At 51.5% G+C, this 21,643-nt stretch overlaps 3 protein-coding genes across 11 annotated transcripts in view; all 3 read right to left on the bottom strand.

Annotated features, from left to right (window-relative positions):
• The window catches only part of SAR1A (secretion associated Ras related GTPase 1A), a 197,743-nt gene that overhangs the window by 115,171 nt on the left and 60,929 nt on the right, over window positions 1-21,643 (bottom strand). The gene's annotated exons all lie outside the window — the stretch shown is intronic.
• The window catches only part of LRRC20 (leucine rich repeat containing 20), a 60,434-nt gene that overhangs the window by 12,502 nt on the left and 26,289 nt on the right, over window positions 1-21,643 (bottom strand). For all 9 annotated transcript variants that reach the window (XR_014796778.1, XR_014796779.1, XR_014796780.1 and 6 more), the window contains one exon: window positions 8,156-8,305. Coding sequence is in view for 5 of the 9 variants with exons in the window: in XM_084903719.1 (XP_084759845.1) it covers window positions 8,156-8,305 (150 nt within the window). In the remaining 4 variants the exon portion in view is untranslated. The remainder of the gene's footprint in view (window positions 1-8,155; window positions 8,306-21,643) is intronic.
• LOC311632351 (coiled-coil domain-containing protein 22-like) lies at window positions 1,975-8,297 on the bottom strand. The gene is made up of 2 exons (XM_084903702.1): window positions 8,156-8,297; window positions 1,975-4,655 (listed from the first exon to the last, which is right to left on the bottom strand). Exon 2 carries the CDS (start codon window positions 4,560-4,562, stop codon window positions 2,682-2,684), a length of 1,881 nt encoding a protein of 626 aa, XP_084759828.1. The 5' UTR covers window positions 4,563-4,655; window positions 8,156-8,297; the 3' UTR covers window positions 1,975-2,681.

The raw sequence follows: 21,643 nt of genomic DNA, 5'->3' as shown, positions 1-21,643 counted from the left end.
AAACCGAAATGCCGTGCTGACCACTCTGCCCCCATGAAAAGAGTAAGGCAGTGGTCACTGTCCCAACACGGACCAATTTCTAAAATGTACTGATAAGTAAGAAAGGCAAGTAATGACCTGGCTGGTTTGGCTCAGTGGCTAGAGCATTGGCCCTTGGACTGAAGGGTCCTGAGTTTTATTCTGCTCAAGGGCACGTACCTCAGTTGCAGGCTCGATCCCTGGTCTGGGTTGGGGCGCGTGTGGAAGGCAACCAATCGGTATGTCTCACTCACATTGATGTTTCTCTCTCTCTCTCTCTCTCTCGGTCTCTTCCCCTCCCTTCTACTCTCTCTAAAAATCAATGGAAAAATATCCTCAGTTGAGGATTAACAAACAAACAAAAAAAGGCAAGTTGCCTATTCTCTCATCCTATTAGGAGTTATAAAGAAGCTCTATGGATCTGGACCCGCAGTCCCAACCCATTCTTTTTCGCTGTGTGACCTCGGGCAAGTTATTTACACGCTCTCTGCCCCAGTTTCCTCATCTGTAAAAGGAGACAGTGTCAGCAGAGCAGTGTGCCTTTTGGAGGGTCTAGTGAAGAATCTGTTCCTTGACTTCTCCAGCCTCTGGAGGATTGGAACATCATCCAGTCTCTGTTGCAGCTGTGACATCAACTTCTCTGACTCTAGCCCTCCTGCCTCCTTCTGAGGACCCTGTGATGACACTGGACCCACTCACCTGGATATCACCTGGTCTCAAGGTCCTTGACTTAATCACATCTGCAAAGTCTCTCTTGCCATGAAAGGTACATAGTCACAGGTTCCAAGAATGTGGATATCTTTGGGAGGGTCATTATTCTGCTGGCCACGTGGCAGGAGGTCATTCACTCACCAGCTCAGTGGGTAACGCTGGGCCAGGTACTGCAGTGGACAGCGCTGGGGATGCAGCTACCCTCAGGGCAGTGCATGAGTTAACATGTTCAATCTTCACAGGGGGTAAAGACTATTACCAGTATTATTCCATTGTCCCAAGAGGAAACTGAGGCACCGAGCAGTTAAATACCCTGCCTGTGATTACCGAGCTAATAAGTTACAGAGAGCATCAGTCGATGGTCTGGAGGAGGAGCTGCCACCACTGGAAAGAGCTGGCACACTCAAATTAACTCAAGGAGAGTTTATTTGCAACAAAAAGTATTTCCAAAGCTGTGAGAGGCTATAGTGGAATTTCAAGGGATCATGCAGTAACACATACTATCACCACCCGGAAAGAGAGAGTCATGTGGAAGCTGCCTTGAGAAAAGAGACCTCCGGACAAGGGGCACAGCTAGCCCGAAGTGGACCTCACAGGGAGGTGGCCAGGAGAATAAACACACTGACCTTTCTAGCCACTCTCCCTCTGCTCTCCTGCTGGGGCTCCCCAAAGGCTGTGCCTAACTGCAGCCGAGGGTCAGAGAGCCAAGGTCAGCATGGAGCACGGATCTACGGGGAAGCGGAAGGCGTCACACTCCAGAACCAGACTCGAACTCGGTGCCTGTGCATTCCACACCCGATGACCCAGCCTCTCATCTGGTGGGTCCTGGTTCAGCCTGACCACAGGCAAGCTTGCTCTTCCCCTGTGGGCCCCGGGCTCAGGGTCAGGCCGTGCCCGATGACTTCATGGTGTACACCACGCTCTCTTAAAATGCTCTCGCCCGCTGGCCTTGGTAGTCCCATCTCTGGGATTCTACCCAAAGTATGCTGAAGGCCATGGCACTTGGGTTCTTCTAATTCTCTGCGAGGGAGGGCTGAACCCCTGTCTGCAAGCACACATGCAGGGGTCACGAACAGTGGCCTTTTCCCCACTGAGCTCAGCCAGGTAACTCCAGATGCCCTTGTGGGCTGACAGCAAAAACCGGTGCAGAAAGTCACAGCCTTACCACCGCCTCAGCATCAGGTAGGGACTCTTGGTTGTAGGCAACTGGATAACTCAGTGAGATGGATAGCCCTGTGGATAACTCAGTGAGATGGATAGCCCTGTGGATAACTCAGTGAGATGGACAGTCCTGTGGATAACTCAGTGAGATGGATAGCCCTGTGGATAACTCAGTGAGATGGACTCTCCTAGACCTGCTATCTCAGTGGGGGGCTGTGCTGAGAGAACCCATCAGAGCAGATCTGCCTGATCCCAGACTAAAATCAAGACGTCAGAGCCCAACTGCCTATGGCAAACTTCAATGTCCTCCTCACTTTCCCAGGCCTGTATCCCTTCTATCCCCTTCCATCTGCTAAGTGCCAGCAGCCAGAGAAAAGTAACGCAGTGGGCGGAAGCAAAGCAGGAAGTGGGGGAAGGACATGGGGCTGAGCAACCGTCTGCTGCGTCACCCCTCACACAGTAAGGTGGCTGTCTGCTGACACACCCGACACCTCTGAGAGACCAGGAGCTCCTCGAGGACCAGCTCGAGGTCTCAGTTTTCTTTCTTTTTGACAGAGACCCTCATTTATTTGGGATCTAAGGCCCCAACCCCCAGTAAACCTCAGCTAAGCTCCCAGTCTCTGGCCGTTCACCCCAGGTAAGGATTGGGGTCAGGTGGACAGGAGTCACCCCAGCAGGAGGGACTGGACAGCAAGCCCAGGGGAACAGCTAGGGCAAGTGCTTGGCCATCGCCTCCAACACTTCAAAGCCCTGCCGATGCCAGGGGTGGGGGAGACCTCTGAGGGGGCCCCTCAGGTCTCATGGAGCTGCCCCTGGAGGCCTGCGTTCTCCTGGCGAAGGGCCCGGTAGTCCTCTTGGATCTTCTCCAGGTTGCTGAGGGTCTTCTTGCCCATCTCAGTCTCGATCAGCTCCTCCAGGTCTCGGACCTCCCGCAGGAGGGTACCCACGTCCTCGATGGTCTGGAGGAGCTGGCTGCAGTTCTCATGCGAGGCAGCGAGGTACTTGTAGGCCTTCCGCACAGCATCGTCCTTCTTGGCATCCTTGAACACAAGCTCATCAGTCACCATAAATGTCTGGTCCAGCTTCCCAGACAGGGAGTGGACTTCCTTCTGAAGCTGCTTTGTGTCAGACAAGACCTTAGTGATGTCTTCCTTCTGCTTCTGGATGTTACCCACAATCTCCAGGATGCGCTGGGTATAGGCCAGCCGGGACACATCTCCGGGCAGGGTCTCCAGCTCGGACACCAGCTGCTTATAGATCTCCTCCTTCTTGCGGGCCTCCTCAGCAGCGGCCCCAACACTCCGGTGCAGCTCCTGGATCTCTGCCAGCCGTCGAGAGGATTCCAGCTCTCTGCAAACCTGGAGCTCTCGGAGGTGGCGGTACTCAGCAAGGAGTGGGGCCCGGTGCTTTTCCCACTGGCCCGCCAAGTGGACGACCCGCTGGGCACTACTCTGTACCACGAGCTGTAGCTTGGCAAGGTTGGCAGCCCCATCTGGCAGCAGCTGCACTGCCCGGCGCTTCATGTGCAGGACCTGCTCCCTCTCGGCTGTGCTGAGCTCCGTCTGCCGACACCAGGTCTCCATCTGCACCAGGCCGATTCCCAGCGTCTTCATGTTGGCTTCAACCTCTTCAATGTTATGGTTCATTCCATTCAGCAGCTCCCGAAGAGCCTCCAGCTCCTGCTCCTGAGCTGCCCACGTGTCTGGTTCAGGCCACCGGGAGGTGGCTGGCACATCCGACTGGGCCACCTGGGCCTCAGGCTCCCGATGGAAGGTGAACTTCTCTGAATGTGTGAAGCGGGAGCCCTTGGGCGCACCAGTCATGGTCCCAGCACCCCAGGCTTGCAGCAGCTCTCCCAAGTCTTGGGTTTGTGGGGACGGCCCCAGCTGGCCCCAGGCCTGACGCAGATGCTCAGCCAGGTGCTTCTGCAGCCGCTGCAGCTGAGCCCGCCTCTCTTCCTGCGTGGGGAGGCAGGATGCCCGATGGACCCAGTCCTTGTCCCCAGGGTGGTCCCGGGCTGTGTGCTGGCAGAGCTGGATGGCATGGCATTCGAGGAGTGAGGCCACTCTCCCGGCAGGCCGAGGCACCTGCGTGGGGGCTGGCAGTAGCAGGGAACTTGCCTGGAACTCCCGGGGCTCTCCTGTGGAACTCAATTCAGGCACGACCAGCTTACTGGCATGGAAAGGATTCCGGGGGGCCGAGCCCTGGAGGTGCTGCAGCTTACGGGTGCGAAGAAGGGGTGGAACCCAGGGCAGGGCCAGCTGGTCCCGGATTTGGCTCCCGATGGCCCGGAGGAGGATCGCTGAGTCACCCGCAGGCTGGTCTGCGTCCTCGGAGGCATCGGCAGGTAGACGCTCAGCCAAGAAGAGAAGCAGGTCCCGGAGGTCGGGCTCACTGGGATAGAGGAAGTTCTGATAGCCAAGACCCGAAGGATAGCCCAGGTCCCTGCAGGCCTGAGCCAGGCTCACGGCCAGGTGGAAACGGGCAGACATGGCGAGAGGCAGCAGGGGGCTGAGGCGGGAGCCCACGGCAGGACTGACCACACGCAGGCAGCAGACAACGGCTTCTACAGCCAGCTCAGGGGTGAAGGCTCGCAGGGTTTGCACTTCCGGAGGAACTGCCGCGCCGGCCTGGCGCAGGGCGTGGATGAGGATTCGGTCTGCCTCCTCCATGGTGAAGCTGCGCCCCTGTCCGGGGCTGGGTCCGAGCAAGCAAACCTAGGTCTCAGTTTTCTTAGCCTTCTCAAATACCGGGTGCTACGAGGGCTGGATGAGATAACATACGTAAAACCCTCAGCGTGTACCCATTGAACGTGGGCTCTCCTGCTATTCCTCACCCGTTCATGCCCACGGCCGGGCGCAGAACAGGCGCTCCTGAGGAACTGCTGAAGTTCACTGAAAGACAGGCTGTGAGAAACGGAATGTACACACAGGCAATGGCCAGGCCAACTAGAAGAACAGAACTCTGACCCACCACCTGCCCAGGAAACTAACCCATCCCCACAGTGACAGCTCAGGGAGCTGTCTGCCGAAAGTCAGACTTGTGGGAAGTCAGGCTGCTCTCCTTATGAACAATCCTAGAAACCAAACAACACCTCTGTAACAACTGGACCCAACGGCCAGGACTTGATTGCTAACAGTTTCCTTAACTTTTGTCCCCACTTCCAACTTAGCACCAAGCAGAGAAAGCCAAATACACACCCTAACCAATCACACAGGATGCCCCAGGCTAGCAGGCCTGCCTCCAGGGTCCCCAGGTCAATGGCCTCCAATCAGGGCTCACCCGAAGCCTTCCCTTCCTCCGCTGGAAAGCTTTCCCTCCCCTCCACCAAAAGGTGGTGGCTTCGGTTCCTGATCAGAGCACATTCTTGGGTTGTGGGTTTGATTCCCGGTTGGGCCATGTGCAGGGGGAAACCAGTGGAGTTCCTCTCTCCCCCCTCCCTCCTTCACTCTCTCTAAAACTCAACTTTTCCATTTCTGCCACTGTCCTTCCCAGGTCTTTCTTGCATTTTCTTGTCATAAAATGAGGGAAGGACATAAAGGGGATGGAATCATTTAAAGATGACCTTGCTCTGCCCTGGCTGGTGTTGCTCAGTGGATAGAGCATTGGCCTGTGCACTGAAGAGTCACCAGTTTGATTCCTGGTCAAGAGCACATACTTGGGTAGCAGATTTGATTTCCAAACCCCAATCAATGTGCCTCTTTCACGTTAATGTTTCTTTCTCTCTCTCTCTCTCTCTCTCTCTCTCTCTCTCGCTCTCGCTCTCTCTCTCTCACTCCCTTCCACTCTCTCTCTAAAAAAAAAAAAAATCAATGGATGAGGATAAATAAATAAACAAGCAGATACACAGATAAATAAACAAGCAGGCTAATAAATGCAAATAAGCAAATCAATAAATAATAAGACTTTGCTCTGAGGGCCATGAGCCCAGCATAAGACAGTCCCCAGGGTGCTCTCAGGAGACAACTTGGCGGCAGGGAGTTCACAGAGGCTCTTTCCTCAACATCCAAGCAGCCCCCTCCTTTGTCAGGACACTGGCAGGCTCTGAGGAGCCCAGAAAATCTTATTCAAGCCTCCTCTTCACACATAAGATGTGAGGGTTTTCGTATGTGAAAGAGGAGCTACGGCAAAGGCTGGGGCTCAGAGCTATCTCTGTGGGAGCCAGGTTGGTCCTCGGCTCCAGCCCCTTCCTGCTGGGCACACAGCCATCCTCGGTAATCCGAGGCGTGTGGGGGCATCAGGAGCAGCAGCCAGCACAGGAGGGAGTTCAAACTGTACCCTTCAACAGACTTCTGACCCAAAGGGTATTGTAATGACTGTATTTCCAGGGCCGAGACACGAGTGCGTGGGCTCTAAGCACATTTCTCTGACACCCGTCGTGGTCCCCCTTCACTGGGAGACCTGCTCTGGTGGCCTTTGTTCTGAGCCTCCCACAGGTCTGGAATGCAGCAGGAGCACAGGGCAAGATGAATGGAGGAAAAAGTACAAATGAATTCCTCTCACAACCCCCAGCATCCATGGTCCATCATTCCATCTCCCTCTGGAAAACAAACATCCATTCCAATGGGCTGGAGACAGCTCTGGAGGACCAGTGAGCTCATGCAGATGTCCAGGAGAGGCACCTGGCCTGCGAGGTGGGCAACCAGGGTGTACTGCTCTGAGAGCCCAGGCACATCCTTTCTCTCCCTGATCTTCCTTCGCCACCCCTGAAAGGAGGGGGATAGAAACAGCTCTAATATTTATGGGGGATTCTCCAACCAGTGACCCTCAGGCTAAATCTAGTGTTTGATCGCTTTTATTTTATGTAAAAACTAGAGGCCCAGTGCACGAAAATTCATGCACTCGGGGAGATCTCTCAGCCCAGCCTGCATACTCTCACAATCCGGGACCCCTCGGGGAGGGTCCAGTCCCATCACAGCATGGCTCTGGTTCCCTGGGCCTGTGGGCTGGGGTGGGGGTGGGGAGACCAAGAGGCCAGTCCGATTGTAGCAATGCTCCGGTTCTCTGGAGCCTGTGGGCGGGAGAAAGGACCAAGATTCCCAGATTGCAGCATGGCTCTGGTTCCTGAGAGCCTGCGGGTGGGGGGAGGGACCAAAAGGCCAGACTAATAGCAGCATGGCTCTGTTCCCACAGCCGGGGCCCACAGCTCCCTCCCACTGCTGTGCCGCGGGCGGCCGGGACCCAGGACTCAGGACCCAGGATCGATTTCCACTGAGCTGGCTGGGATCCTAGCCTGGTGTTTGGTCATCTGTCCAGACGTTTAGGTTGTGATGGACCCTGGTTCTTTACATATTAGGATACGAGCCCTGTGAGCTTCACTCAGAAACAACTGCACAGACCAAGCCCACTGTCTTGCCCCTGTGTCTGCACCTCGCTGGTGGTCTTTCCAGGTCCTGCCTGTGGCTCCCTCCTGTGGTTTCCCTAGGAAGTCTAAAATCAGCTGTATGAGATACACTTGCTCGAGTCCCTCTGTTCCCCAGTTTCCATTTTACAAACTTGTTTCTCTACACAGGCTCTTAGATCCTTCCCATGCTTCTAGCAGATAGAGAATTCTAGAAGACAGGAGGGTCATGCCTCTTGTGCTCTCCCCAGCTCTCCTGCTCCACCACTTAGAAAGCACATGCCATGTGCCCAGGTCGCAGCTCCATCCCAGGCCGGCTGAGTGGCCCGGGACTCCTGCAGAAGGATGGAGGGACTGCTCTGTGGAGAGGGGGACACTGCAGTGGCACCTGCACCCTGCTGTCCCTCTGGAGAAGCCATTTCAAAAGAATCAATAACACCCACCTGCTGGCCTCCTGCCCATCTCCCTGCCAAGCCCCTCCAAACCCCCCACCCACGTCCACTTGCTCTGTGTGTGCCCAGCAGAGGAAACACCAACATTCTGGAATCTGCACTCCTGGACTGAGAGAGCAGCACAGGAGAACAATGCCGGATTGGGGGACCAGACGGGGCTTGCTCAAGTCTACCAAGAAATACGTCTGGGTCTCAAGACCCCAAATACCCCGCTGGTCTGTTCAGAATAAGAGAATCACTCCAGGACCCACACCTCGACCATTAGCCAATCGGATTCACGGCCAGCTAGGCAGACGTGAGAGAGGTTTCTAAGCTTCAGGAAGGACACAGGTCCATCCTCAAAGCCTCCCCGTGGCAATGACTTCCCAAGTCCCGCTGACGGGGCTGGCCCTTGTTACCCTCCCAAGAGTGTCAGAGCTTGGGGCCGAGGGCTGGCCATGCCCCACTCTGAGCTGAGCTGACCAGGGCCTACCTTGAAGCTGACAGAATGTGGTCATGAACTTGCTGGTGAGGGACTTGAGCTCGTTGTTGGCCAGCGTGATGAGGTGAATCTGGTCGGTGACATTCCGCAAGACCTTGTAGATGCCGATGGGGAAAGAAACCAGCTTGCACTCAGCCAGATCTGCAGCCAAAGAACAGAGACAGACCAGAGTCAGCAGCCACAGCTGCCCGAGGACTTGCCCCAAACCATGTGGACCCGACCCGGTCTCCCCTCCCAGCCTCCTTGCTCTCCCATCTGTCCCCCCTATGCCAGGCTTGAAACCCTGCTCTCTCTTCTAGGAGACTTCATCACCTTAATCCCACTTTCCCTCCCTCACACCCTCTCCATTACCACAGCCTACTAGCCAGGATGTGGAAGGCAGGGTTCTGCCAGCGCAGTGACAACCAGCATTTGTGGTAATGCCCTTGAGGCCCTTCCAAGCTCACAAGTCCCTGAGGAACCGTCAAAGACTCCACAGTGAAGCTGCAGTCTTATGAGTACTTGGTAACAGTCTACTTCTTGTAAAAGGATTCACACAGACAGTGACCTTCCCAGTCCTGTCATTCTGACGGTAAGAAAGCCTGTACAAGAGGCAGCAAGGAAGCTGTGTGCAGGCTCGCTGGCAGTTCCTCAAGAATTACCTATGGCCAGCAATTCCACTTGTCGTGTACACCCAAGAGAAATGGAACCAGGTGTCCACAAAAAACACATTACACATGGATGCGCATAGCAGCATCCTATCCCATCTAAGGATAAAGGGGGAATATGCTAATTGATTGTGATGCCTTCACAAATATGGTGATGTCCACAGCCACAGGGTCCCCTCAGCCTCTCCAGGGCATCAGGCACACAGCACAGCTGGGCCCATCCCCATGCGGGTTCAGCTGTGCCGTGTGCCTGCCTTCAGAATACCCCAGTCTCCTCAGCCCCTCAGCCACCTAGGCTCAAGGTGCAGGCAAGCTCAGATGGTAGCTGCCCAGCCGCCCAGGGCCGCCCAAGGCTCAGGTAACCAGGACCGGCTGAGGCTTGCACTGCTGGCAGTGGCAGCAGCAGAGATGTGATGGTGGCGTCACCTTCCCCTGATCGCCAGGTCGCCTCCCACCCCTGAGGGCTCCCAGATTATAAGAAGGGATAGGCCAGGCTGAGGGACCCCTAACCCCCTCCAGTGCATGAATTTTCATCATCGGGCCTCTAGTATTCATAACAGCCAAAACATAGAAACAGCCCAGAAGTCCATCAAATGCTGAATGGATAAGCAAAATGTGGTATCTCCATAAAAAGGAATAAGTTTAGCAATAAAAAGAAATGAAGTACCACCGAAACCAGTACTTTGGATAGAGCGTTGGCCTGCGGACTGACAGGTCCCAGGTTCGATTCCGGTCAAGGGCATGTACCTTGGTTGTGGGCACATCCCCAATAGGAGGTGTGCAGGAGGCAGCTGGTCGATGTTTCTCTCTCATCGATGTTTCTAACTCTCTATCCCTCTCTGTTCCTCTCTCTAAAAAATCAATAAAATATATTTTAAAAAAAAGAAGAAGAAAGAAATGAAGTACCAGTATATGCTACAATATCAAAGGACCTTGAAAACATTATGCTAAGTGAAATAGGTCAGTCACAAAGAACCATATACTGTATGAGACCATTTATATGAAATGTCCAAAATGTACAGAATAGCCAAGTATATAGAGGCAGAAAGTAAATTAGTGCTTACATAAGGCAAGGGGGCATTGAAGGATTGTGAGATGGAGATGAAGCGGTGAAGGTTTCTTTGGTGAAGGTAAGCAAATGTTCTAAAATTTGATTGTGGTGATAGCTGCGCAAATCTATGAATATACTAAAACCCACTAAACTGTGTACTTTAAATGGCTGAATTGTAGGGTATATGAATTATATGTCAATAAAATGTTTTATAGATATGGCAGCAGGGAGACACTGAAAGTATGAAGGCTAAGAGATGAGGTTCATCTAAGTCAGGTAAGTGCCCTGGGCCTCAGTTTCTTCATCTGTACAGTGGGGGTATCATTATCCACCTAGCAAGGCTGCCAGGAAAAGCAAATATAATACAAAGTACTAAATGTACTAACCAAGTGCCGGGCAGAGGTAATGCTACAGATGTTGTTTCTCCTTCCCTAAGTGCCCCCATTACTGGTGACCCCCTCCTGACCCCTGAACCCCAGGAGCACTCACTCACCAACTCAGAAAACACTGCCCCATCTCCCTCTCAGCAAACTCCTGTTTTTTTCCCAGAGAGACCAGGCTTCCCCCAGGCCTCTAAGCCTTTGAAGATTGTTCCAAATTAAATACACAGAAATCAACAACATTCCTATATACCAACAAGAAAAGAAAGTTTATAAAGATCCGCTTGTGAACAACAACCATAATGCAAAGCCTGTAGAAACAGTCAGACTAGAAGCCCTTTTCCCTCATCTGCCTCATAGAATTTCTACTCTTGTTCCAAGACCAGCTCAAATGTCACCTCCTTCACGAAGCCCTCCCTCACTACAGTTAGATGCTCCCGCCTCTTGGTCTCTGGTGTGTGAATGAAACCTCGTCAGCCTGTATGGTACTGACCCCTTTTTCTTTCTGTTTCCCACTGGATTGGGAAGACCACAGAGCATGGTACCAGCAGAGGTGTAGCAGGCTTGGAGCAGAGCAGGGTATTGGTGACCTCCCTGAGCTGGTGAGAAAAGAAAGGGGCACGTGGGGTGAAGACTGAAGTCCAGATGACTGAGGGTCCACAGGGGTCCTCTGTAGGGCATCCTGAGAAGAAGTGTCTTCCTGCCTCCTCTGGTCCAGGTGGGGCTAAGTGAGCGCAGCCCTGCTGCCATAGCCACCAGCTCCTATATCAGCAGGTGAGGATGGCAGAAGAGGATGCGCAGTCTGCAGCGGGGACCCAATCCCAGGAAGCCAGGCTTTCAGTGGCGATCAGGGCTGGACCTGGACCAGCTCTGTGGGCTCCAAGTTTGGGGTAGGCTGGGGACTCTAGAAAGAACAAACCCTTCCAAACAACGAGTCCCTAGTGCTTGGTGCCAGAGCACAAATGGCTCAGAGGGTGGCTGTGGTGGTTGTACATCATATCCCTTGGGTGGAAGCGACAGGTCTACAAGCTAGGAGCAACACCAAGGGAAAGCTGTCCCTTTAAAACAAAGAGCCAGAAAGGATGCCTTCCACCAGCAGCCTCCCTTAACATGGTCTTAGGAGTTCTGTGCAAAGAAATAGAAAACAGAAACACTGGAAACAGACAAGATTATTATGATGTGTATTTGCAATGAATGTGTAACCTCAAACACCCAAAGTCATCTGACAACGCACATGAAACAGACTTCAGCAAAGTGGCCGATCCAAATAAACATGCAAAACTCAATGATATTCTATATGCCAGCAATAAAAATACAGTTTTTAAGGATCTTATTCTGAACAGCAACAATAATATAAAATATACAGTGATGGTAATAATGAAAAAATGGATCTGAATAATATTAAGAACAGCTCACAAAAAATGTTTTTAAAATTGATTAGTACGTGAAGCTATAACATGTTCATTGATAACAAGTCAAAATATTGAAATAATGTGATTTTTTAAAATATACTTTATTGATTTTTTTTACAGAGAGGAAGAGAGAGGGATAGAGAGTTAGAAATATTGATGAGAGAGAATCATCGATCAGTTGCCTCTTGCACAACCCCTACTGGGAATGTGCCCGCAACCAAGGTACATGCCCTTGACCGGAATCGAACCTGGGACCTTTCAGTCCACAGACCGACGCTCTACCACTGAGCCAAACCGGTTTCAACAATAATGTTGATTTTTAAAGAAACTGATTTATAGATTGTTTAATGTAATTCCTACTCAAATCCTAAAATGTTTTTTGGTTTTTAATTTATGAAATGGTTTTATTTTACTTACTTATTTATTTATTTATTTATTTATTTATTTATTTATTTATATTTTTATTGATTTTGTACAGAGAAGAAGGGAGAGAGATAGAGAGTTAGAAACATCGATGAGAGAGAGTCATAGATCAGCTGCCTCCTGCACACCCCCTACCGGGGATATGCCCGCAACCAAGGTACATGCCCTTGACCGGAATTGAACCTGAGACCCTTCAGTCCCCAAGCTGATGCTCTATCCATTGAGCCAAACCGGTCCCGGCTGAAATGGTTTTAAATTTCAACTGGGGGAATGAGCAAGCATGACTCTATAAGAAAAAAAGATCGATGGTAACCAATATTGCAAGGCTACAATTATTTCAAAAGAGGGCCATAGGAGAAATATATCATAGAAATAAAATGTATAGCCCATTTGGTCCATAAATAATATGTCATAATTTAATAAATGCTAAAGGAGGTCTCACAAAAAAACCAGGAAAGGATTAATAACTGATGGTAGAATAGGCAACCAAGTAACAATTTTTGGAAAACAAAAAAGAAAGACACTCAATAACCTAAAAATCAAAACATACTCTACATCAAATTACACTCTCTATATTTTTTAAATCGAAGCAAAAAATACAAAACAAAACAGAATTTAACATTTATACAACCTCTTATGTGAGGATGACTTTCTATAACTAGGAGCTATAGAAGAATCACAAAGGAACAGATCAACAAACCTAACTGTATAAAATACATAATTTTATACAGTTAGAATAACTGAATGCAAAACCAAACAACCTGGATGCTTTAAAAAAAATAAAATAAATAATAATAATAAAGGCAAGCAGCAGATTGTGAAAGAGGAACCAAGACCCTACTGTGTGCCAGGCACTGTTCCACATTGTGTCCTGTGACTTCTCTATGATTTTCTTCTGTTATTGGGGACGCCATCTGTTCCCTCCATCATTTAACCCCAGAACTGCCTACCCAAGGCTGGTGTACATGTGCGGGGAAGGGTGCACCGCAAAGTTCCTACTCAGAACAGTCTGGCTTCCATTGATGGCAAAGGCCCCCAAGGATTCCTGCAAACAAACACCATGCCTTACAGGCCATCGCACCAGCCACTAACATAGCACGTGGACTCCAATCTCTGGACCAGCACTGCTCTCCATGATCCCTGGGACAAGAATATGGACAGCCAAGTCTCCAGACATGCTGCAACAAATCTCAGCCTTGCCCAGGCATCTTCCCACCTGTGCACAAGAATAAAACAGCTTCATGTCCAGTCCCTCGGGGGGCTAGAACAGCAATAACCATCAAGAGTAACAGGTACTATTCATACGTGCTAGGCTGTGAGAATTATCCCCTCTGAACTCTCCAGGAAAGTGCAACCAAGTGACTTGGTCAAGGTCATACAGCTAAAAAGAAGGGAGCAAGACTTGAATGCAGATTAGGCTGATCAGGAAGCCAGGGGTCCTAACCATTCTGCTATACGGCCCCTTGCGTGAAGAACAGCCCCAGGTGCCTGTCTTCATTGCTAAGCCCTTCAATGGGGTACCAGAGCCTTGGCTTCAGACTTCTATAAGCCTTTCCAGTTCAGAGCCTGTGATGTTGGGGAAAGAGGCCCCTCAGCTTCCTTTATGAGCTAGTCACCTTTTGTTCTCAGGAAATTTCTCTCCGAGTCTAAGTCAGAGGATGGTACCATCTCTCTCCAGGTCTAAGTCAGAGGATGGTACCATCTATCCCCACAATACCTGTTTACAGGGCAGAAAAGCCCCCTGAGCTGAGCCAAGTTCACTGCTGAGCCCTGGGACCTACAAGGGCAGATAGCACTGCTTCCAGAGGATACAGTCAGGATGTGGCTGGGGACCAGGTCCCACTGAGGGGGCACCCTGCCCAGGGAAGAGAAGAGCTCTGAGATGTCTTCCAGAAGAGGGTCCCATCCTCTATGGGTCCTCAGAGCTGACGGGACAGGGACTAGGTCACCAGTCACAAAGAAAAGGCTCCTGTGTGAGGCCGTGAGTGCTGCACCATGGGGTGCAACCAAGCAGGGTCACCACAGAGCGGATTCCTGAACAAGATGGAGGCCAGGTCATCTCAAAGGTCTCACTCAACCCAATAAAACAACAACAGCCAATGTCACTGAGTATTCCTGTGTGCCAGGCACAGTACTAGACACTTTTCATATATAAACTCATTAAATTCCCATAAGAACCATGCGTTACCTTCACAGGAAGAGAACAAAACCCAAGTTGATAGGTCAACTGTCCAAGGTCATTTTGGTGAGATGGTGGAGTACTAAGGATCTGAATGCAAAGATTCCAGGAGGGTGACCCATTTGTCCCCGTTTATCCAGGATGTTCCCAATTTTAGCACCGAAAGTCCTGCATCCCGGAGACACCTCCTCAGTCCCAGAAAACTCAGGACACTTGGTCACCCTGGATTCAGGCTGGATGCTGATGAATGAGAAATGACTAGGGTCAGAGAGGAGAGAGGAAAGGCACCAGGTGTGGGCAGGGCATGATCCAAGGCCCAGAGGACTTTCATCCCTCCTGGACTTGACCTTTGAGCCCTGCCCTCTCCACCAATTTCCTGCAGCCTCCACCTTGCTCAGAGAGTCCTCAGACAAGATGACTCTGGTGCTGGAATCATTTCATGCTACTTGGGGTAGCATGAGCGGGTCTGGGGCAACACCTACAGCTGGACAGCAGCTGGACTCAAGCACACCTTCTTCCCCCAGTGCTGCCAGATGCTGATACCTGAGCTGCAGTAGATAACAGAGATGCTTGGGGAAGGTTCTGTGACAAACACAAGGCATAATTACCCTCATAATTATAACTATTATTGCAAGATGGTCATACTGCATCTCCCAAAACCTCTAATTAAGAGAGTACACTGTACTAATAAAGAAGCTTCTGATTCAACACACAGGCCCTCCATTAAAAGTTATTGTGTTGATGCTAACAAACGCCTGATGAAAAGTAACTGGTGGGTAGAACCAGGGCAAGTAAAGAAAAATCCGCAAATAAACAGAGCATTCTGCCGGAAGTCAGGAGGGCTGGGCCAAGCTGAAGTTGTTTCTTAGAAATGCAGATCTCTGTCCCCTGCTCAGTCCCTGCCGAGAGGTGAGCCTGGTGACAGGGCCCAGGAGGGGGAAGTGGAAAGGGTCGTGGAGCTCCTGTCAACCAAGTCATAGAAAGAAAGTGCCAGGGACTCGGGCTGGCAGGCACTTTGGGCTCCATGGTCTGGAGAGAAGCAAGCCTCCCAAGGAGGAATCTGTGGCCAAGTGACCTCGTCCCGACCAGAATGTCTTTTTTCACAAATGCCTTTCTTCATGAAATCTCGGGGTTAGGGGACTGGAGGTCAGTTAGCCCATATTTCCCAAATTTCCCAGTAACTATCACCTTGGGATCCTTCTAGGTGAGGACTGTGATGCTGCAGGTCTGTGAGGGGGCCTGAGATCCTGTATCTCTCCAAGGCAGCCTCCAGGACCACTCTCAGTAGCAAGGGCTAGTCCAGCTCAGTGGTTCTCAGAGTGGGGTCCCATGACCCAGAGCGTCAGCATCACTCCGGAATGTATTAGAAATGCACACTCTCAGGACCCACCTACAGAATCAGAAGCTCTGGGCGGGGCCCAGGCGGCTGTGTGTGAACCAGGCGTCCGGCGCTGACACCAGCCAGTGTGAGAACTGCTGGCAGAGAAGCACAAGGCCTCCCACCCACTGTGGTCACTTGGCCCTGGTGGATGACAAGGGTGACAGCAATGATGGCAGCTCCATCTGTGAGTGCCAGCTGGCCCGTGCTTTAGGTTTAGTCGCTCACGAGAAGTCATTTTGCCCTGTGTGCTTTCCACCGAGGATGCGAGAGTGACAGGAGAGAATTACTGAGCTGTGGCTGGCGTCCCACGAGGCCCTGTACTTGCTGGTACTTTTGCCTGGGCTGTCCTTTGCCCAGATGGTTCCATGCCCCGCTCCTTCACCTTATTCTCGTCTGGCACTGCCTCTGTGCCCAGGTCAGCATGGGACTCAGTGGGCATCTGGACCCTAAGCCTCAGGTAAAGAGGGGGCAGTGGAGGGAACGAGAGTAGCTTAGTACTGAAGGAAGCTCTAGGATAGGGATAAAAAATCTTTTATGGTTCCAGCCCATGCATTTGCACTTGAAGGAATACTTTTAAAAACATGCACTTTTACTTTAAAAAAAACTTAAAAAAACTTTACTTAAGTGGAGCACAAAGATGAGGCCCAAAGGGTACACAGCAGGAGGCCAGGCTTCCTCTCACCTGGCACCAAAGCTATAGTTATGGGACTCTGCTGGAAGCAGACTGGGTTATTCTACAATTGCTACGGATGAGGACACCCCCAATCCAGAGAGACTGCATCTAGAGATGGAACTTCAGGCAGTGGCTTCGAGTCACCCCCTCACATCACCTTGTGCAGGAAGCAGAGCTGGGAGAGCAGCAGGGCTCTGCAGCGGCCACAGCCGTTCCCCTCCCCTACCGGCCACCTCCCAGCCTGCCTCCCCAGTGAGAGGGGCACAGACGGGCAGCCCTGGCCTGGCTAAGGGCTGCTCTGGGAGCTTATTTCGTCCTCCGTGCCTGCAGAGCCAGACTGTGCCTGGCTGACCCTCAGAACCCCCCAGGCCGGGAGATACTACAGCAAAACATATGTCCCTCGCCCCTACCAGCACCAGGCTCCTGGCTGCCCACCTCCCACAGGCGGATGTGGGGGGCATATGAGTGTGTGTATGTGTGTGTGTGTGTGTCCTGTGCAAGTGCCTTTCCTTCCAGACTGGGCCCTCCTGGGCCATGGGGTCCTCCACTGGGACACACACAGCAGGTGCCCAGTGTGTGTGTTGAAAAACAACATCTGACTCCAGGAAATGTACTGCGTCACTTTGATGAGTCTATATGAAGTGCCTCCTTATTTGAGAAAGGGGCTGCAAAGCCAGGTCCCCGGGGGGGGGGGGGGGGGGGGCGGGGGGCCAGCCAGGAATGTAAGTACAGGATGTGAGCTGGGCAGCGTCAGGAGGCCCTGTCAGCCCCAGGCACTCACCCAGCAGCAGCCTGGTCAAGTCCCAGTCCCAGCTGGCTGGTGACAGGGCGCCCTCTGCCGGCACATACAAAAGGACACAAGTACTTGGCTAAAGTGGGGGGGAAGTGGGGGCAGGAAAGGAGGCAACATGCCCCTTCTCTCATTAGCCTTGGTATCCCACTTGATTTTTCTCACAACTCCAGCCTGCTGCTCAGTTCCCTGGGGATAGATCATATCCATGTTCATATTCATTTCTCTCTTTTTCAGACATGCGCACGCACGTGTGTACACACACACACACACACACACACACACAGATACCTGCCCAGACAATACCCCTCCTCGATCAGTGCCCCCACCAAGAGGAGGAAGTTCTAATTTATAACTAGTAGTAAGCCAGTGCTTCTCAAAATTCAAGGCAGGAAAGAATCTTAGAGGTTTTGTGTCAACATGGAGATCACCAGGCTCGCCCTCCGAGATTCCACGTTAAAGTGGGGTCCGTGGATCTCCGCAGTTAGCCCACACCCAGATTATTCTGCTAGAAGGAAATCTCTGTGACCTTGGTTTAGATTCCTACATACTACACCAAAAGCACCACACATAAAAGAGAAGTGAAATACTCTCACGCTACAAAACAAAAAACACTTACTAGTAGAAACAGTGGAGAAAAAAAAGTTTCATGCTTTTAGCTTCTCCATCTGTAAAATGGGGATGTTTTGTAGTTTTTTAAAAATATATATTGTATTGATTTTTTTTTTTTTTTTTTACAGAGAGGAATGGAGAGGGAGAGAGAGTTAGAAACATCAATGAGAGAGAAACATCGATCAGCTGCCTCCTGCATACCTCCTACTGGGGATGTGCCTGCAACTAAGGTACATGCCCTTGACTGGAATCAAACCTGGGACCTTTCAGTCCACAGGCCGACGCTCTATCTTATTACCTGAGCCACAGCATTGTTGTGAAGACTGAGTGAGTCCAAACTGATAAAGTACCTCCAATGATTTGGGGAAATCCACACCAAAAGCATATAGGAGAGAGGGGGTGAGGGGGTCGGGGAGAGAGGGAGGACACAGTGATGGAGGCACGGAATGGGAAAGGCCAAGAGGAATTCTAAGCAAAAGAGGCTTAAAGGATGGGAGAGCAACATGCCAAGAGCTAATGGCTCAGCATTTTTTAGAAGTAAACACAGACATGAATCCTCAGAGTCAGAAAGTACAAAAGATTATAATTTATTGATTTTAGAGATAGAGGAAGGGAGAGATTGATTGATTTGTTATTCCACTTATTTATGCATTCATTGGTTGCTTCCTGAATGTACCCTGAGGGGGGACCCCCCTCCCCCAACCTTGGTGTATTGGAACAACACACTAACCAACTGAGCTACCCGGCCAGGCCCTGCAGAAGACTGTAGAAAAGATGGACCGACAAATCAAACATCTGAGCTCATCCCAACACCCGACATGCAGCAGGCCCCAGAGAAGTGCTGGCTCCTTTCCTCCCCAGCCCCAAGTGGTCCTTCCTCACTCCCATCTCTGCAGCTGCCTCTTCTCCAGCCAGCTGTGCTGCTCTGCCTGCACCTCCCAGGCTTTTCCAAATCACACTCTGCAGAAATGATAATTTTTAATTTTATTTATTTATTTATTTATAAATATATATTTTATTGATTTTTTACAGAGAGGAAGGTAGAGGGACAGAGAGCTAGAAACATTGATGAGAAAGAAACGTTGACCAGCTGCCTCCTGCACACTTCCTACTGTGGATGTGCCCGCAACCAAGGTACATGCCCTTGACCAGAATCGAACCTGAGACCTTTCAGTCCACAGGCCAATGTTCTATCCACTGAGCCAAACCGGTTTCGGCGGAATGATCATTTTTTAAGTCATCCCCAAAGCACACAGCAGACCTGGCAGCCTCTCCCCTGCACAAGAGTCAGGTGCAGAGCAGCCTGGCTTGCCAGTCCACTGGCCAGGGAGGGGAGGGTAAGGTCAGTCAGATCCCTCGGGGGTATGAGGACCCAGGGAAGCCCAGACAGACGTGAGACCGTGACTAAGAGAAAGGTGTCTCTGTGACTCCGGGAGACAAGGGGTGGTCAGAGAGGAGAGCCAGGTTCAGGAGAGGTGCAGAGTCCTCGACTCTCTGCCAGCTGGTTGGAAGAGTCTACACCATGAGGCTGGCGGGGAGGAGAGAAGGGGCTGGACGAAAGCAGTTCAATTCGAGCTGAGGGGCAGCCCCGGGGCCAGGTGGAAAGAAGCCCACTTCTTAGGGGATCAGGAGGCCTGAAGCAGCGACAAGGGCTAGGATCCAAAGCTCAGGTTACAGGAGGAGCAGGCCTGGCTGGGAAGGCACACCCACAAGTGCTGCGAACCACAAACCACAGTGAGTAAGGTGAGAGCCGGCCTGTAACCGAGCCCTTCCCAGCCTAGTCTCTACAGAGAGACACCTGTGGCTGCTCCGTCCCACCAGGCCTGAGCAGGGAGGGGCGGAGGGGGGCCCGTTCCACTCCTGGAGTCACTCTCCTCTGTTAGGAAGGAAGTGTTTTACTTCCCTCCACATTCTGTAGTGGCAGGCGGTCCTTTCCTGAAAACTTGCTCTTCTCTACTGACAAGGGTAATATGCTCATCACAGAACATTCACAGAAATGCACAGCTTTTCCTAACATACATTTGCAGCTTGTTTTACACCCTTCCACTTTTTTTTCTATGTACATACACACGTTTAACATAGTTGGCATCTTACTCTAGAGAGTTTGAGATCCTTGTTTTCTTTTTCTTTCTTTTTTTAAAATATATTTTATTGATTTTTTTTATAGAGAGAGGAAGAGAGAGGGATAGAGAGTTAGAAACATCTATGAAAGAGAACCATCGATCAGCTGCCTCTTGCACACTCCCCACTGGGGACGTGCCCTTGACCGGAATCGAACCTGGGACCCCTCAGTCCACAGGCCTACGCTCTATCCACTGAGCCAAACCGGTTTCGGCCTTGTTTTCTTTTTCTTTTTCCAATTCACATTATACACGAGAATTTGCCACTCTTTATTCAAGCAGCCTATGATGAAATGTTACGCACTGTGAACGGCAACATACATTGCATGGCACAACTGTAACCAAATTTATTTAAGCAATGTGGTGGTGCTGGTTGTTTAGGCGGTTTCAGACTGTTTGCTATTTTACATGAGAACTATATCCTGCGGGACGTCAACCCCCAGCATCTTCTACCCCGAATGAGGGCCAGCTGTGGTCTTCCACCCCGAATGAGGGCCAGCTGTGGTCTGTCCAATGTAGGTAGGCATGAAGCCATGTGTCACCTGCTGCTCTCTGACTGTCACCGAGGTGGTCTAGTCTCAGGCCCAGGGTTCTATTGCAAATGTCCCTGCAGAGCCCTCAGCACCCTGCACACAGCAAGTACTCAGTAGGTGGTGATTACTACTTAAGCCCTAGAGTCCCCGGATTGCATGGGCTGACGAGTTTCACTTGCCAAAGGGTCAGGGCTGCAGGAGCCCACAGTGGCCTCGTCTGATATTTTGCTTCTTCTCTTGGCACCAAAGAGGTAAAAGGCCCCTGTCATCCAGCCCTACCTTTAAAGACCCCATCACCTCCACCACACACGGAAGTCTTGAGCTCCAGCCACAACCTCCAGCCAACCGCTATGGCTTAGGGTTTAATTCCTTCCCCAAGTTACCTGTAGCGTCACTGTGCTCATGACCCTGGTAATCCCCACCCATCTGCCCCAACCGCAGAGCAGCATGGTGGGGACAGGGCGCTGCTCTGGTGCCAGACAGGCAGGGTTCCAATCCCAGATACTGCAGTGGTCTGGCAGGGCAGGCAGAGGCCTCGCTTGGGTTCCTCAGTGGGCATGGCCCTGGGCAGTGAAGAAGAGCCGGTCACAGCCCTCCCTGCCCTGGTCACTCGCACACTCCCCCACGCAGACGCCCAACCTTCAGTTCACAGAAATCCCCACGTGGCCTGCAGAGGCACCCGAGTTTGCAATCTCTGCTCCAGAGACACTAAAATCTAGACTCCTAGACTCCACATGGCCTTCCAGGCTCTCCACCTGCGGAGTGCCGTCCCTCATGCCACAGATACAGCTGTGCAGTGGCCTCTCCCCAGCTATGGTGCAGCCCTGCCTCTGCCTAGGGCACCTGCCTCCTTGCTGCTGCTGCCGAAAGAAATCCTCTCAAACAGCACCTCCCCAGGAGGCCAGAATTCTGCTCTCCCCCTCTCCTCCACCTCCACCTTACCCCCTTCACACATCTGGAGGAGGCTGAGCTACATGTGTTCCCCGCCCTCCACCCCCCACCCCCCAATGGCATTTTAAAGTAGGGGCAGGTCATTCACTGCAGAGATTTGTCGATTTGCACTGAGAGGCAATCAATGCAGACTCTCAGACAAGACCTGACTGGCTGACACCTCCAGGAGGTGTGTTGGGCGGTGGGGGGTGGGGGTGGGGTGACTTAGGCCTCTATCTCCAGCTCTTAGGGATGAAAAATAATAGCTGCCACTTATCAAGCTACCTACATGCCAAGCGCCTTACAGACATTACAGTAACTCCTAGTCACCTTGATGAGGAAGACACA

The sequence above is a fragment of the Pipistrellus hanaki genome (assembly GCF_964339955.1).
Source record: "Pipistrellus hanaki genome assembly, chromosome: 14".
In the NCBI taxonomy this organism is placed as follows: Eukaryota; Metazoa; Chordata; class Mammalia; order Chiroptera; family Vespertilionidae; genus Pipistrellus; species Pipistrellus hanaki.
This window is presented reverse-complemented; position numbering and strand designations above follow the sequence as displayed.